Source organism: Echeneis naucrates, chromosome 18 (genome assembly GCF_900963305.1).
Source record: "Echeneis naucrates chromosome 18, fEcheNa1.1, whole genome shotgun sequence".
NCBI lineage: Eukaryota > Metazoa > Chordata > Actinopteri > Carangiformes > Echeneidae > Echeneis > Echeneis naucrates.
The window spans coordinates 1,137,034-1,151,736 of record NC_042528.1 but is presented as its reverse complement, the minus strand read 5'-3'; the positions used below and the strand labels follow the sequence as shown (position 1 = coordinate 1,151,736).

At 45.1% G+C, this 14,703-nt stretch overlaps 1 protein-coding gene across 1 annotated transcript in view; it reads left to right on the top strand.

The window, feature by feature from the left end:
* The first annotated feature begins 3,076 nt into the window (after positions 1–3,076).
* Positions 3,077–14,703, top strand: part of dachb (dachshund b) — a 55,201-nt gene continuing 43,574 nt past the window's right edge. The window contains exon 1 of the mRNA XM_029526509.1: positions 3,077–4,059. Within this exon, the coding sequence (XP_029382369.1) occupies positions 3,392–4,059 (668 nt within the window). The 5' untranslated portion in view covers positions 3,077–3,391. The remainder of the gene's footprint in view (positions 4,060–14,703) is intronic.

Below are 14,703 nucleotides of genomic sequence, written 5' to 3'. Positions count from 1 at the left end.
GGCCAGACGTGGAGCTCCAGAAACAGCAGGTACGAACCAACAGCCAAAATAACTGAGCAGCACAGGAATCAGACTCAGGTGGGTTAGCAGGAGACAGGAAGTGGGTCAGCCACGTCCAGCCGGACACACACAGAGCGGCAGATCAGGAGACGGAGCCTAGCGCTCCATCACAGCTGTTTAATCCGACTGTATTTTAGTTCAGCGTGTTTGACTCATGTTCGATTCCCCCGCTGCTCCTTTTATTTCGGCCTCTCAGGCTCCAAAAAGCAACCTTCCCCATGAAGTAGGGCAGCCTGAGAGACGACGCCCAGGGCTAAATGTGGCCGGCTCCTGTTTCATTCAGTTGTTGGGGCCGTTTGGCGGCCAGGTGATCGGGGCTCCGGCCATATGGCTGCTACATCCACGCCTCAGTTCCCGGCTGTGGGATCATCTCTTCTGTGCAATAAAACACCTCTTCTGGAACAAAAGGACAGAAAATCAGAGAACAGGAACCAGAAAACTGGATGTTTCTCACTGTGATAACTTACAACTGCTTCCTTTCCTTCTAGATGACCTCACATTTCTAACAAGCAGACTAAATGTTTGTACAATCTGACAGATTTAAAAACTTCTTGAACTGAGGTCGCCTTCTGGTTTTGGGCCCTCGTAGTTAATCCAGACTTGCTTCGAGTTCAGGTCAGAATCCTGAACTCTGGTGTCAAAGTGCCCAGTCATTCGGTATGAAAAGGGGAAATATATTCGTTCAAAAATAACCAGATGTTTTTTTTTCCCCTCCACGCTTTGTGGCCAAAACATTCAGGCAGTGATTGTTGTAATGGAGCTTTAGATTACCAGCTGATACAAGTCAACAGCAAATGTGACTCGAGAAAGAAAAACACTTATTGTTGTTTTTAGGCTTCATCATTAACAGGATTCACTTCTTAACGGCGAAACGAGCAGATTAAGAGGAGCAGGAAAAGTTTAGCGTTGTTTTCTTTCGCTCTGTTAAAATCCAGGTAACTTTCCCAGAACATACATCATTGTCAAGTGACGCTGTACATCCCGCAGCCGCCCTGGGAGTTTCTCCTCCCTGATAAATGACATTATTCCCCCTCCCTGCTGTCGCTCATGTGGCTTTCAGAAGGAAGGCTGATAAACAGAGATGACGTTTGGAGGAACACCATGCTGGATGATCGAACGGAAAAAAAAAAAACAACTGATTTTTATCAGAATCATTAAGCTGAAATTAAACTCTGGTCTGGAATTAAATATTCCATTTGGTACAGTTAGACCAAGCCCGTCGCCATCTTGATACTGAATGACTCCGCCCCTTTTCCCGCCGCAAAGCTAAGTCATTTCCTGGTTAGTTACCCGATAAAGAAAAATAAAGGTTGAATTCATGATTTAAGCTCAGGTCTGTTTCTGATTGGTCCTGCCCAGCGAGGTGATCCTCAACAACAACAACGTCTTTTGTGTGTAACGTGGGACTTTTCCTCCGTCGGTCTCTCGGGGGACGAAGAACGTTTTGCAGACAGGTTTTTCCACTTTCGCCCTCCCTCAGCTCGTCGTCCTCCTCTCCAGCTTCCTCTCCTCTTAGTTTGCTCCTCTTCCTCTCTTTCTCACTCTCCACACCCCAAAGTCCAGCTCCAAGTTCATATCGGTCGTTACAACCCCGCTGAGAGATATTCACCTCCACTAACAGCTCATCTCTCTCTGTCGGCCTCACTTTCTTTCTCCCTGAGTCCGGCTTCAGGTTGATTATTATTAGTCCTGGGAGGAAAATAATTGCCCTCATGTCTCTGTCTTCCTTTATTTTACCTTTTTATTTCTCCTTCACCGCTCCACCTTTTCTCCTTGACCCCCCTGCTCCCAGCTTGACGCCTTTAAAACACCTTTAAAAAAAAAAAAACGTGTTTCACGCTAAAGATTTTGGTGTAAAAATCCTTCGAAAACACAAAAAATGTCACTGAGCTTCATTTGTGATAATAAAATGGCACTAAAATGACGTGAACCTGATTCATCTGTGCAAAATTTTGTCACGAAGCAGAAACTTTCATTTGTCTGCCTCAAAAGTTTCTGAATTCATTCGACTCTCTGATGTCACGTGGTTTTTTTGGGGGGCGTGGCCTAGGTTGGACTGCTGGTCAGGCATTAAAAAAAAGGCCTAAAAATGGCTGATCAACGTTTAGCTCGAGTCCTGTCTCTTTTTTTTTTTGAGGGGGGGTGTTTGTGTGCGACAAATGAGACAGCAGCTGCCTTTAAAGTTCCCATTCAGTCCACAGCCAGACTTTAAAGGTCCACACAGATACATGCAGAAACAAGATGGCCGACAGACAGACCTGTGACATCAGATGGGATCAGATGGTTCTTTGACTCCTGGACCAAACTCAAACCAGATCAGGCGGTCTGATGCTGCGAGTCCTGCTCGCTCTCATTCAGGCAGAGCTTCTTGTTGTAATGAGATTACACGGGATTATAGAACCTGTCTGTCTGTCCACAGACACACACACACACACACACACACACACACACACACTTCTCTTTTCAAGACATTTTGTTTCTCCTTCCTCCTTTCCTTTTTTATATCTCATCTTCCCTTCTTATTTCCTCATTTCCTTCCTTCCTCTCCTTCCCACCTGCCGGCTCATCAAAGGTTTGTGTGTGTGTGTGTGTGTGTGTGTGTGTGTGTGTGTTTTGAACATGCGTCGGTCTCGCCACCAGAGCTCGCATTTGAGCCACAACAGGACACACAACACAAATACACACACACACACACACACACAGCAGTAGTTCAGAGGATTGGCCCTTTAAAAAAAAGTGGACGAAGAAGAAAATAAAAACTTCCCGTTGAATCGAGCAGCTCGTGAGAAAGTTTATAAAACAGCAAAATGAGATGTGACTGATAACACACACACAGACACACACAGACACACACGCCCCCTCTTCCTCCTTGGCCAATCACACCTCCAGTCCTGCAGGGACTGCGCTCTGATTGGCTCAGGGGGCCGTCAGTCATCTCTGGAGGGGGCGGGACCAGGACGAGGGCTGACCCGGAGTCTGATCCAGTCGCGTTAACGCGCAGACCGGACAGTCCGCTTTCCACGCACGGATAGACCGAGACCCAGACCGAGACCCAGGACTAGACCCAGACCGAGACCCAGACCCAGACCGAGACCCGGACCCGGACCTGGATAAGGAGGAGGCGGAGGAGGAAGAGGGACCACACGGAGAAAAGACGCACAAGTGTTTCCAACTGGCCGCGGAGCGCAGCGGAGGAAAGTGTGAGAGTGTGTGTGTGTGTGTGAGGACGAGCTCTGAGCACAGAGTGTGTGTGTGAGTGAGTGTGTGTGTGTGTGTGTGCGGCCCCCCCCGCCCCCCTCCCTCCCTCCCTCCACCCCCTCCACCCCCCTCCATGTCGCTCCCCGGCTCCCCTCCGCTCCTCACGCCGGGCTCGGGCACCCCAACTCCGGTCGCTCTGTACCGCTCGGGCCCGGAAGCGCTCCACACCTCCGCCGCCTCCACCGGCACCTCCAGCCCGCACACCAACTCCCACCCCCACTCCCTGTCGCCCTCCCCGCGGCTCACCAGCTCCATGCTCAGCGCCTTCCTGCCCGGACCCGGGGGCGCGTTGGCCGGCTTGGGCAACGGCGGCGCCGCCCCGCTGGTGTCCGGAGGCGGCGGCGGCGGCGCTCTGGGTCCGCTCCCCGGACTCGGCTCTCTGAGCGCGGCCGGCCTGACCCCGGGCTCCCCGGGCTTGGCGCAGACCTCGTCCGGCCCCGGTCTGTGCAGCGAGTGCAAGCTGGTGGAGGTGCACGGCGTGAAGGTGGCCAGCTTCGGCGTGGACGGCCAGGAGCTCATCTGCCTCCCGCAGGTGTTCGACCTGTTCCTGAAGCACCTGGTGGGGGGGCTGCACACCGTCTACACCAAGCTGAAGCGGCTGGACATCACCCCGGTGGTCTGCACCGTGGAGCAGGTGCGCGTCCTGCGGGGGCTCGGTGCCATCCAGCCCGGCGTCAACCGCTGCAAGCTCATCTCCAGGAAGGACTTCGAGACGCTGTACCAGGACTGCACCAGCGCCAGGTGGGTTCGATTCCCAATCAGCTCCGGTCCGACAGTTTGTGTGCTCAGAAGTTCGGCAACTTTACAGCGTGCGTGAGTCTCGTTGCTCCAGCTAACCGGCTAATTCCGACACAACTTCCCTCCCTGTTTGTGTTGGAGTGTGTTACTGTGTTCGGTGTTTGTGTGTTTGTGGTGCACATGCTCCATTATTTTTGGTGTTAAAACGGTAAACAACCTGCTGCAGCTTCTCTCTGTTGACTTTAATTATGGAAAAGCTTCTCACATTCAGCGACCCACAATACACTAGTTTGTTTCTCACCAGTGTGTGTGTGTGTGTGTGTGTGTGTGTGTGTGTGTGTGAGACAGGATGTTTGTGCCTTTTAGCAGAAACTGAGAGTGTGTGTGTGTTGGAGAAATGCAGCTTTAATGGTTGTTTGTGTGTAAACAGACACTCCAGTGTGTACTAATGCCTGTGCTGTGCAGCAGTGTGTGTGTTTGTGTACTTGTCACCTTCTCTTTCACACTGTTTCTGCCCATCTGACTGCTCCGACCTTTCAAATGAAACCCGTCAGTGACATCCTGTGAACCTCCACCATTTTGAAACCGTCTGTTTGCTGTAAGTCTGCACATTTTAGGGATGTAACAGCATCTGGTCTGAGTGGAGACCGCTCCAATAGAAAAGTTTAAGGGATTCATTTGGGTTTTGGGATTTTTGTCTCTAAATTCTTAAATGATCCGATTGGCTTGTTCTCTTGTTTATTTTCACCGCAGAAAGATGAACTGTTGCAGGTGATTTCATGCACATGTCTCCTGTAAAAGCTAATTATTTTTTTGTCATGTGGAAACGAGCTGCATGAAATTAGTATTTTAAAAGGACAGAAGGTTTGTGAGTTTGTGCCAAGATATTTCATTAATAAATCTGACTTCATGGTTTCATTTCTGAAACCAAGTGGAATTACCTAAAAGGGGAAATCTTATTTTTCTTTCATCCAGTTCTGATATTTTCAAACTATCATTGAATTCCTGGAATATAATCCAGGAGCTGCATTCATTTTTTTCTAAATGAGAGCAAAACTGAAATGCGGCACGCTGGTTAGAGTCAGACGGAGAGACGTGAAGAAATGATTTTGGAGGTGATGGCTGCAGGTGCACGACGCTGGTCAGAAAACAGGAAGTCGGTTGTTGTAGTTTTGACCCTTTGACCCGATAGATGAACTTCTACATTCAGTGTGACTGAGACTTTCTGTGGAGGGGGGGCGTCCTGTCATTACGTCCACGGAAAAAAAAAAAAAAAAGAAGAAGTTGAACTTTTCCAGCTGTCTGAATATTCATGTGTTCATAACAGGCAGAAAAGGACGGAGTGCCGCACTGTTAGTAGTCCAGGTTCTGGGACGTCCTCGGAAAATCCGGGATTCTCACCTGGGGACGTCAGCAGGAAGGCCGGCTGTCACCTTCGCTGCTGTTTGGTTTTTTTTTTTGCTCGGACGGTGTGAGGCGGCTAATTATTAACAGCGTATTGTGTTTTGCTTCGGCCTGTTGCGGAGTGACCTCTGTTTTTAGCTGACCACACACTCGCACACAGACGCACACAGACACACACACTCTGGCCTGTAGTTTATTAAGCGTGAAATGTTCAGTCCTCTCCCTGTTTTCGAAGCGCGGGGCCATTTCTTTCCTCCTCTGTCCTTTTTGTTTCCGTCCATCTGTTCACTCATTTTGTCTTTTGCTATTTTTGACTCTTTATCTCACTTTTCTCTCTTTATCTCACCCCTGTCTGTTTCTCACACAGACACAATCAGCGGAGTATTTCTGTCTCTTCTTCCTTATCCCCATCTCTCACCTCTCTCCCCTCCATCACCCTCTCTCTCCCTCACGCACAGCGGTACATGTCAGGGGTAATAATGGATCATGTGAATGGTGAATGCACACGGAACAACACGGCTGGAGAGCTATTGTTGTTGAACGCACAGCGAACACACACACTCCGCTCTCTCCAATCATATCGACATTCTTCTAATGCCTCTCTCTCTCTCTCGCACTCTCTCTGATGCTCTCTTGCCCCCCTCTCCCTCTTGACATTATTCTCTGGGAAAAGAAAGAAAAAAAAAAATTAAATACTCCAAAGAAATTTCCCACTGGGATCCCGCAGCCTTCGACTTCTTGGTAACCACGTGTGTGTGGGTAAAAGCAACCACCACTTATACCCAGTTGGCATTTTTGAGTCAGTGTCTCGGTACATGTTAACTTAAGTTTAGTTGTTCTTTTCTCAGTTTCGGGTTCCCACACATCTGGCTGACGAAGGAAAATGAAATAGGAGTTATTAAAAGGAGATGACATCGACTCCGTGCGCTGCAGACGGCAGCATATAAGGTCATTTTCTCTCTGCATCGCTGCAAGTTTATTTCTTAAAAAAAAAAGTATAAAAAGTGTGTCGGGAGGCGACTCAACAGGAATAAGTCAGACCTCGGATGCTCTCAGCAGCATCACTTACACTCAGTTTCCTTCCATCCACCTCTCAGCTCCGTTAAAGGTCAAAGGTTAAAAGTCCACATGGTCACAAGAGAAGCTCCCAGTGAAGGAACAGTGAGGACGCTTTAATGAGGGCAGTTTTTATTTTTGGATGAACTTCTTAAAAGTCTGATTTAGACCTGCTGTCAGCCGACCAATCAGATGCTGGATGTCTGAGCTGGTTCTGGTTCTGGTCTGACAGGCAGACCTTCGTCACCTCCTCGGCGTTTGTGTCAAAGTGTGTGTGAGAGAGAGAGAGACGGAATCGATAGTGAGCGACAGGAGGGAGGGCTGCTGATGTCGGGAGTGTTATTCTCGGCTCGCCTTATCACGACAGGCTGTTAGAGCCCACACACACACACACACACACACACACTCAGCGTGAACTCCCTGCATCAATTTGATGTTTTTCATTCTTCTACATGGAGCATTAAGTTCTTTTAATGGAGCACAGTGGTTTGTAAAACACACACAGACACACACATGCACACAAACACACTGAAACATGGTCACTTGCTTTTCCTTCTGGCTGAGGTATGTGTGTGTGTGTGTGTGTGTGTGTGTGTGTGTGTGTGACTGTCTAGCAAGCACAAACAGAGCTATCAGTTGTCATACTGGGTCAAGTTACATCTGTGTGTTTGTCTGTGTGTGTATCTGCGGCAGTGTTCATAAATGCCTGCATGTGTCTGTGTTGTTGTTGTGTGTTTGTTTCTGCTTGTGTGTGTGTGTGTGTCTGGTTTCAGCTCCGCTTTGTGCTGTTGGTTAATTGATAAAGGTTAAAGTGTTGGCCGGCGGGAAGCTGAGGTCACTTCGCTGCAGCGTGAAAGTGTGTGTGTGTGTGTGTGTGTGTTTGTGTGTGTTGACAGCGACCAATCACAGATCACTTCTAAGAATGGTCAGTTTTCAGAATAAAAGCAGTTTTGGGGGAGTCACATCCTCTCTGCTGCAGGTTGGTACCTAATTTAATTTTTATAAATCATATAAATAAAAATAATCAGCAGACAGTTAGTCAGATTATTGATTATTGATGCGCAAACAACAACAAACATTTATCACTCAAATTAAGTTGCCATTTGGGCTTTTTATGTTTTTTTTTTGAGAGTGAGGCTGATTCAACCTGATGACTCTGAGAAGTCATATTGTTGAAATCTATGGATAAATGCCGCCGAGTTTATGCTCTGTATCCAGTTTCAAGTCTTAACGACAACACGACATCAGTCCACAGACCGCAATCATAGAAAACACACAATTTAAGTGATATTATGATGTCAGAGGGACGCCGTCCTCCATCCTGTGGACACAGGATTATCTCAGAGTGTAAACCGAGCAGCTTCCTCATGTCCTGTGTGCGCTTTAATTTTTACTGCGTTGTCTATCCATCGGCGTGGCGGCTGCTGCTCCGATCTGATGTGTCTCAGGGGCAGAGGAGGCAGTTTCATGCTTCACTTACCAACCTACCAGAGAGCCGGGCGAGAGAGCTAAGGAGTCTCTCTCTCTCTCTCTCTCTCTCTCTCTCTCTCTCTCTCTCTCTCCTCCAGATGAAAACGGAGAGAGAGGTGAAGATCAAAGCAAGAAATATGACCCTCTGTCACCACGGAAAAGAACTGATCCTCTCCCTGTGTGTGTCCGTGTGTGTCTGTGGGTGTGGTCTGAACAAAACAGCAAGAGGGGAGAGGCAGGTCAACGTGTGTGTGCTGAGAAATAGATAATGTTTCACAAAGGCTGCTTCAGTCTTCAGAGTCTTCAAGTTTTCAGAGAGGGACTGTGGAAAAGGAAGGGGCGAGAGACATTAACCATGACTGAGAGAGAGAGAGAGATGAGCGTTTTCAGCAGTTTCTTTAATCAATAATCAGCCAAGTTGATTAATCAGTTGGTGGGTTATTAATAATTAGTGGAATACAGTTTTTTCTTTATTATTATTTTTATTATGTGAAGTTGGGACAAAATAACTTTCCAGACTACGGAATAAAAATAAAATGGTGAAATCAGTGAAAGTGTTGTTTAGTTTATAGATGTGAAAAGTTTTTCGGCTCACTCAGAAATGTGGACGTGTTGCGTTCAAACGCCGAAGAGAAGACGTGATTTTCAGGTTTTATGTAGATGAAAATGATGGAGGGAGGGGGAGGGGGAGGGAGGGGAGGAGGAGGGTGTTGTCTGCAACAAGATTATTTGATGCCTGTGAACACACACACACACACACACACACACACACACGCGGTGTCTTCGGTGCACTTAGCAGATTGGTTTAGAAATCGCATTAGGGAGTGTCACAACAGCTTTTCCTCTCGTTCACCAGGTAATCTCTCCATCCTTCCACCTCTCCTCACCTCCTGGCCTCTTGTTTCCTTTCCTTATACGCCTTCCCATCCATCCTTGTTCCCTCATCTCCTCTCCTGGTTCAATCATCTTTTTCTTTCATCGCTCTCTCTCCTCCTCTCATTTCCTCCTCTTATTTCCTTTCCTTATTTACTTTTCCTCATCCCGCCTTCTCCTTTTTTCCTTCCTTGTCTTATCTTCTCCTACATCCTTCTTTCTTTCCTTCCCTTCTCCCATCCCTCCTTGTCTCCTCCACCTCCCTCTTTTACGTCCTTCCATCCTTCTGTTATTCAATCTTCCTGTGATTTACCCCTCCTTCCCTCCTTCCCTCCTTCCATCCTTCCTTCCCCCCTTCCCTCTTCTTCCTCCACCTGGTCTTATCTGTCTATTTATTGTGACAGCTTGTCAGATGTGTGTCTGTGTGTGTGTGTGTGTGTGTTTGATGAAAAAATAAAACGAAATAAAAGAAGCGTCCGACAGATTTACAGTTTAGGGCGAGCGCCATCCGCAAACTGCAATATCAAAGAGAGCGAGAGAGTAGGAGGAGGTCAGAGGCGAAGGAGGAGATGAAAGGAGGAAGGAAAGGAGGAGCTGAGAGGGCAAGGGGGGGGGCGGACAGGTGATGTGTGTGTTAGTGTGTGTGTGTGTGTGTGTGTGTGTGTGTCCAACAGACAACATGTTATTAATAAAAACAGGAAAAAAACATAATTATCCATTTTTTACAACATGACGTCCAGATGAGTGTGTGTGTGTGTGTGTGTGTGTGTGTGTTATTATAAAAATAATTATAGCTGAAATCAATTAAAAACATGACAAGAGCATGCATGCAGATCTGTGTGTGTGTGTGTGTGTGTGTCGCCCACCAGCGTCCTCGTCATCCAGAAACTTTAACAGACAGCGTGTTATTAACAAAAACTTTAACTTAGTGTAATTTATAATTACCAGTGTGAAAACATGTCAGGGGCACGTGTGTGTGTGTTTGTGTGTGTGTGTGTGTGTGTGTGCGTTTATGTGTTTTCTTAAAAATCAGATTTTTATTATTTTTATTATTATTATTATTTCTTCTTTTTGGTTTTTATGCATGTGTGGAGTTTTTGTGCACGTGTGTGTTTTAAGTTTTTATGGAAGTGCACATGTGCAGTGTGTATTTGTGTGTGTGTGTGTGTGTGTGTGTGTGTGTGTGTGTGTCCGTCACCACCACCCCGCGCGTCAAAACTCCTTCCCAGACAGCGTGTTATTAATGAAAACGTATAATAATCCATTTAAAAACATGTCATCATGATTAGAATAATAACAGTGGTTAAACTGACTGAGACGTTTATGGAGGAAGAGGTTCTCATCATTGTACTGCCGTGGGAGTGTGTGTGTGTGTGTGTGTGTGTGTGTGTGTGTGTGTGTGTGTGTGTGTGTGTGTGTGTGTGTGTGTGTGTGTGTGTGTGTGTGTGTGTGTGTGTGTGTGTGTGTGTGTGTGTGTGTGTGTGTGTGAGCAAACAAACATATTAGTGCTCCACTTGAGTGCCAACTTCCCAAACTCCTGTTGTTTCTCCTTTTGTTTACGCACAAAGAGGACAAGAAAATGAAGCTTTAACAAGTAAAGTTAAGAAAACGTCAAATTCGTCTTCAGAATTAAACATTATCTAACGTTTCACCTTCGACTTCGCCGTTCAGAGACTCTGAATTCTTTGTCTTTCTCAGCAGAGGATTAAAGCGCCTCCTCATCGTTTCAGAGTTCAACTTTAACTTTTAAAATCCTTTGGAGGCCACGAGAAGAGAAGGATCCCGAACTCTTATGATCTTATCAAAGAATCACTAAACACGACCTGGACTGAGTGAAGAAGCAGAAAAATGCATTAAACCTGCAAACACTGGTTTTATTGAAGTCGATGGGAAAATGTCCCTCCTCAGTAAACATTTTCCTAAAAAGTGACACGACAACAAAAAAACTGGAGGAAAGAAAGATTCTTGTAGTTAAAATGACAGACGGCGCTTTCTCTTTTCTGATATTTTCCAAATTAACTGAAAAAAAAAAAAAAATAATAAAAACAACAGATAGCTGAACTTTATTGATCTTGTGAGGGAAATTAAATTGTTTTCATGTGTCTCGTAAACTTATCACCTGCATATTAGCATAAAAAGAACGTGTGTCCTTTTTTAATGCACTCTTTTGGCCGCTGGATGTCTTTTGTTGTGTCGCCGGTTTGCAGCTTCAGCAGCAGGAAGGAGCTTCCTAATGTGAAGATGTGAAAACACTGTTTTTGCAGCTATGAGCTTGTCATTCAGTAGCAGCATGGTACATTTGTGTGTAAATGTGTTTGTATGTTAACTCGTGTATATGTGATAGCCCGCTGTGTGTGTGTGTGTGTGTGTGTGTGTGCAGGCATACATGCTGTCGTTTTGATAGCTTGTCATTGAAGCGATCCGGTCCACTGTAATTTTCTACTCAAGGGAAACAATGCAACAATACATGCTTCTCTGTCAAAAAAAAAAAGTGTGTGTGTGTGTGTGTGTTAGTGCTTGCATGAATGCAACTGTTGAAGTTGGTCTTAGTTTGCACAATTTCCAATAATCATTAATTTTCTCTTTTTCCTGTGAGAAATAAAAATTCCTAAATATTTCTTCTCGTCATACTGTGATTTCTGTAACTTTTCTCTGTAGATTTTTTCTTTTTTTATTATTGATTTGTCTTCAATGTCCTCATTAATTATCAGATAAAACATTAACTTAAATCCCACCATTCATCACCAAATTATCCGGAATATTAAAACATCTTGGTGGACACTTCAGGACGTTGTGCCCAAACCGGATGCCGTTTGTCGTCCTGGCGTACGTGAAAAACGTGAGCAGCCTGCAGCATTAGAATAAGATAAAGCAAAATTAAAAGTGCAGCTAAAGCCAGTAAAATCACACAGAGCAAGCCGACATAAAAGCCCAGTCAGACCCATAAAACCACATACTGTAACATGAAAGCAGAGCGGAATGGAGAGCAGTCACACATAAAGACCAACACGCTGTTCATTCATTAACTGGGCTTTAATCACGACGGTGGCGAGTTCAGTCTGGTTTGGTCGATATGTGTTTATAAGACAAATTGTCCAGTTTGTTTTCTCCCCCATCGTTCTGTACTTTCACCTTCTTTTTTTTAAACAAAATATTATCTTTAAAATCTTAATCATTAACTCCCAGGTAAACTAGCAGGCAATAAGTGATGGATTTTATGAAATGAAATTCATTTACATGAACGTAAATCTAATTTTGAGTTAATTCGATCTCAGATTCTTGAGTTTATTGAATTTTTCTGGAGTTAATCCTGTTTCAGACAGCATGTTGAGGAGGTTAAGATAACAGACCATGTGGGAAATGCCTTCAGTTCATCATCTTGAATTAATAAGTTATTTGGTTAGTTAAGAGTCTAAAAATGATTAACAGAGCTGAAATTTATCCAGTTTGCAAGTAAAAGCTGCTTTTCTCCTGCAGCTTCTGATGATAGTGTGACAGCTAGCAACCTTTAAAAGGCCAAAGTTGATCCAAATTGATTAAACTATTCATTTCATTTAAAAAACTCATCTCATATAATGACTTTGAAAGGCTAGTTCCCGATTAAAAGTGTCAAATATTTCTTGCGGCAGTTTAGCTAACAGGCTGGATTGGGCTCAAACTTCAACAATTTACTGACAGAAACACAGAAATTAATCTAAATTCATTCAATTACTTGAAAAGCGCTAACCTCACTTAATCTAAATCTCGATCAGACGTATAAATCTTCCCGGCTGATGGCGGCCGAAGCCACGAGAAGCAGAGCTAATAGGAACTGACACAAGTCATTGATTCAGAGGCAGAAAATAATCAAAACCCATTTAACTTTAAATAAAAAGCCTTCAAATCTCAATCAAATGTATAAAATCTTTAACCGTTTGGACACGGCAGTTAAACACCGGCAGATAGCGCTTAAACTAGCCGGCCTGGCGCTAATCTGAGCGCGCATTAATCATTGATTCGGTGTCTGCCTGTAATTGATATGTAAATAGCATGTTTAACCTCCATTTACATGTGTGTTTGTGTGTCCAGGTCGCACACAGGACGAATGTGTTTTCCAGCAGTGTGTGTTTTGTGAGAAGGAGTGTGGGAGTGCAAGAGGCATGTTGGAGGAGGAAGGGGTTGGGGGGGGGTCGCTTCCAAGTTACAAAAGAAGTTAATTAAAAATGAAAAAAGAGAACGAAGAAGGGGGGAGGCAGAGGAGGGAGGACGGGAGTGGACGGAAGCAGTCGGGGGTGGACGGAGGGAGGGAGGCAGTGTTTTATTGAAAACGGGTGGACAAACAGTGTGTAATTGGCTGGGGCCGCAGGGGCTAAAAGAGAGCTTCAAAGAGAGGAGAGAGAGATAGACAGCAATTTAACAGATAGTGGACGGGAGACGAAGACCACGAAGAGGAGGAGGAAAAGTGTTGACTCAGAGAAAGATGAAAAGACGAGAGGGAGCGCCGGCCAAAAGAACGTGGACACCTGAAGGACGGGAGAGCAAAACCTGGAAATGTTAACTGTCCCAAACCCAACAATGGCTCCTATTGGCTCTGCTGGGTGATGTCACAGCCAATCAGAGCGTCTGGATCAGTCCTGTGTGTTTCCGACAGAATAAAGAGCTGATTTTTCATCATCAGTGAGCAGAACTCCTGATCAGATAAAGACAGAAACAGTCAGTCAGACAGAATCAGACACGTTGACGTTGTCGTTTTCAGTTTTTCTGTTTTAGTTTATTATAAAAATACCTCAGCTGCTGCCCAACGGTGTCCACATACTTTTGGCCGCAAAGTGAAAGTGTGCGGACGTTGTATCTCAGGTAAATCAGGAGGTCGGCTTATTGGCATTTAATGTGTGTGTGTGTGTGTGTGCGTTTTGTGTGTGCTGACTAAGGCTTATCAGATTCTCAAGGGGCAAGAAAAAATAAAAAGGAGAGAGAGAGGTTAGAAAAAAGGATGGAGGTATTCTCTCTCTCTCTCTGTCTGATTGAATGGAAGCTGAAAGGTCGTGACCTCTTTCTAAACACTCCACAGTTCTCAGCATTAATCAAATAACGCTCACACTCACACTGACACACCCACAAACACCCACACACACACACACTCTTGTGCTGACCTTCACACACTTGCAAGCATGCACACTGAACACGCATATGTTTAAAAAAAGCTCACAAAAAAAAATCACACCGGCTTACACAGGCGCACACACACACACACACACAGGTGAATTTAGATAGGATTATACACACATACCACAGTGTATAAACAGTGTCAAATGCCCTGTGTGTGTGTGTGTGTGTTCACTTCTATCCCTCCGCAACTTCTTTGCTTGATGTGTGCGTTTGTGTTTGTGTGTTGGTCGTAACAGTGACATCTGCACCGTTGGCTAAACAGCTTGCGAATATGCTGATAAAAACAACGCCGGCAGCCAAATTTACAACACCTATAAAACACACACACACACATAAACACACACACGTACACTCAGAGGGCGTATTATGGTGAGATTTACGGCGTGTCTGTGTGTGTGTTTGGGTTTATTGCAGTTTACAGGACAGAGAGAACGTCTATGTAAGCAACAACTACTGTGTGAGAGAGATGTGTATTTGGTTAGAAAACTACATCCAGACTCTGAATTAGAATTTAATAATTTTATTTCACTTTAGTCGCAGTTCAGTAATCCGATTTACTCTTTAAATTACCGTCTGCTGTGTTTAAAATCACCTTTTAGGGCTTTAATATTGTGAATTCTGGCTCTTTAATGTTATTGATTCTGATGTAAACTGCTGCTGAAATAGTTTTTTATTGTTGTGTGTTTGTGTTTGTCA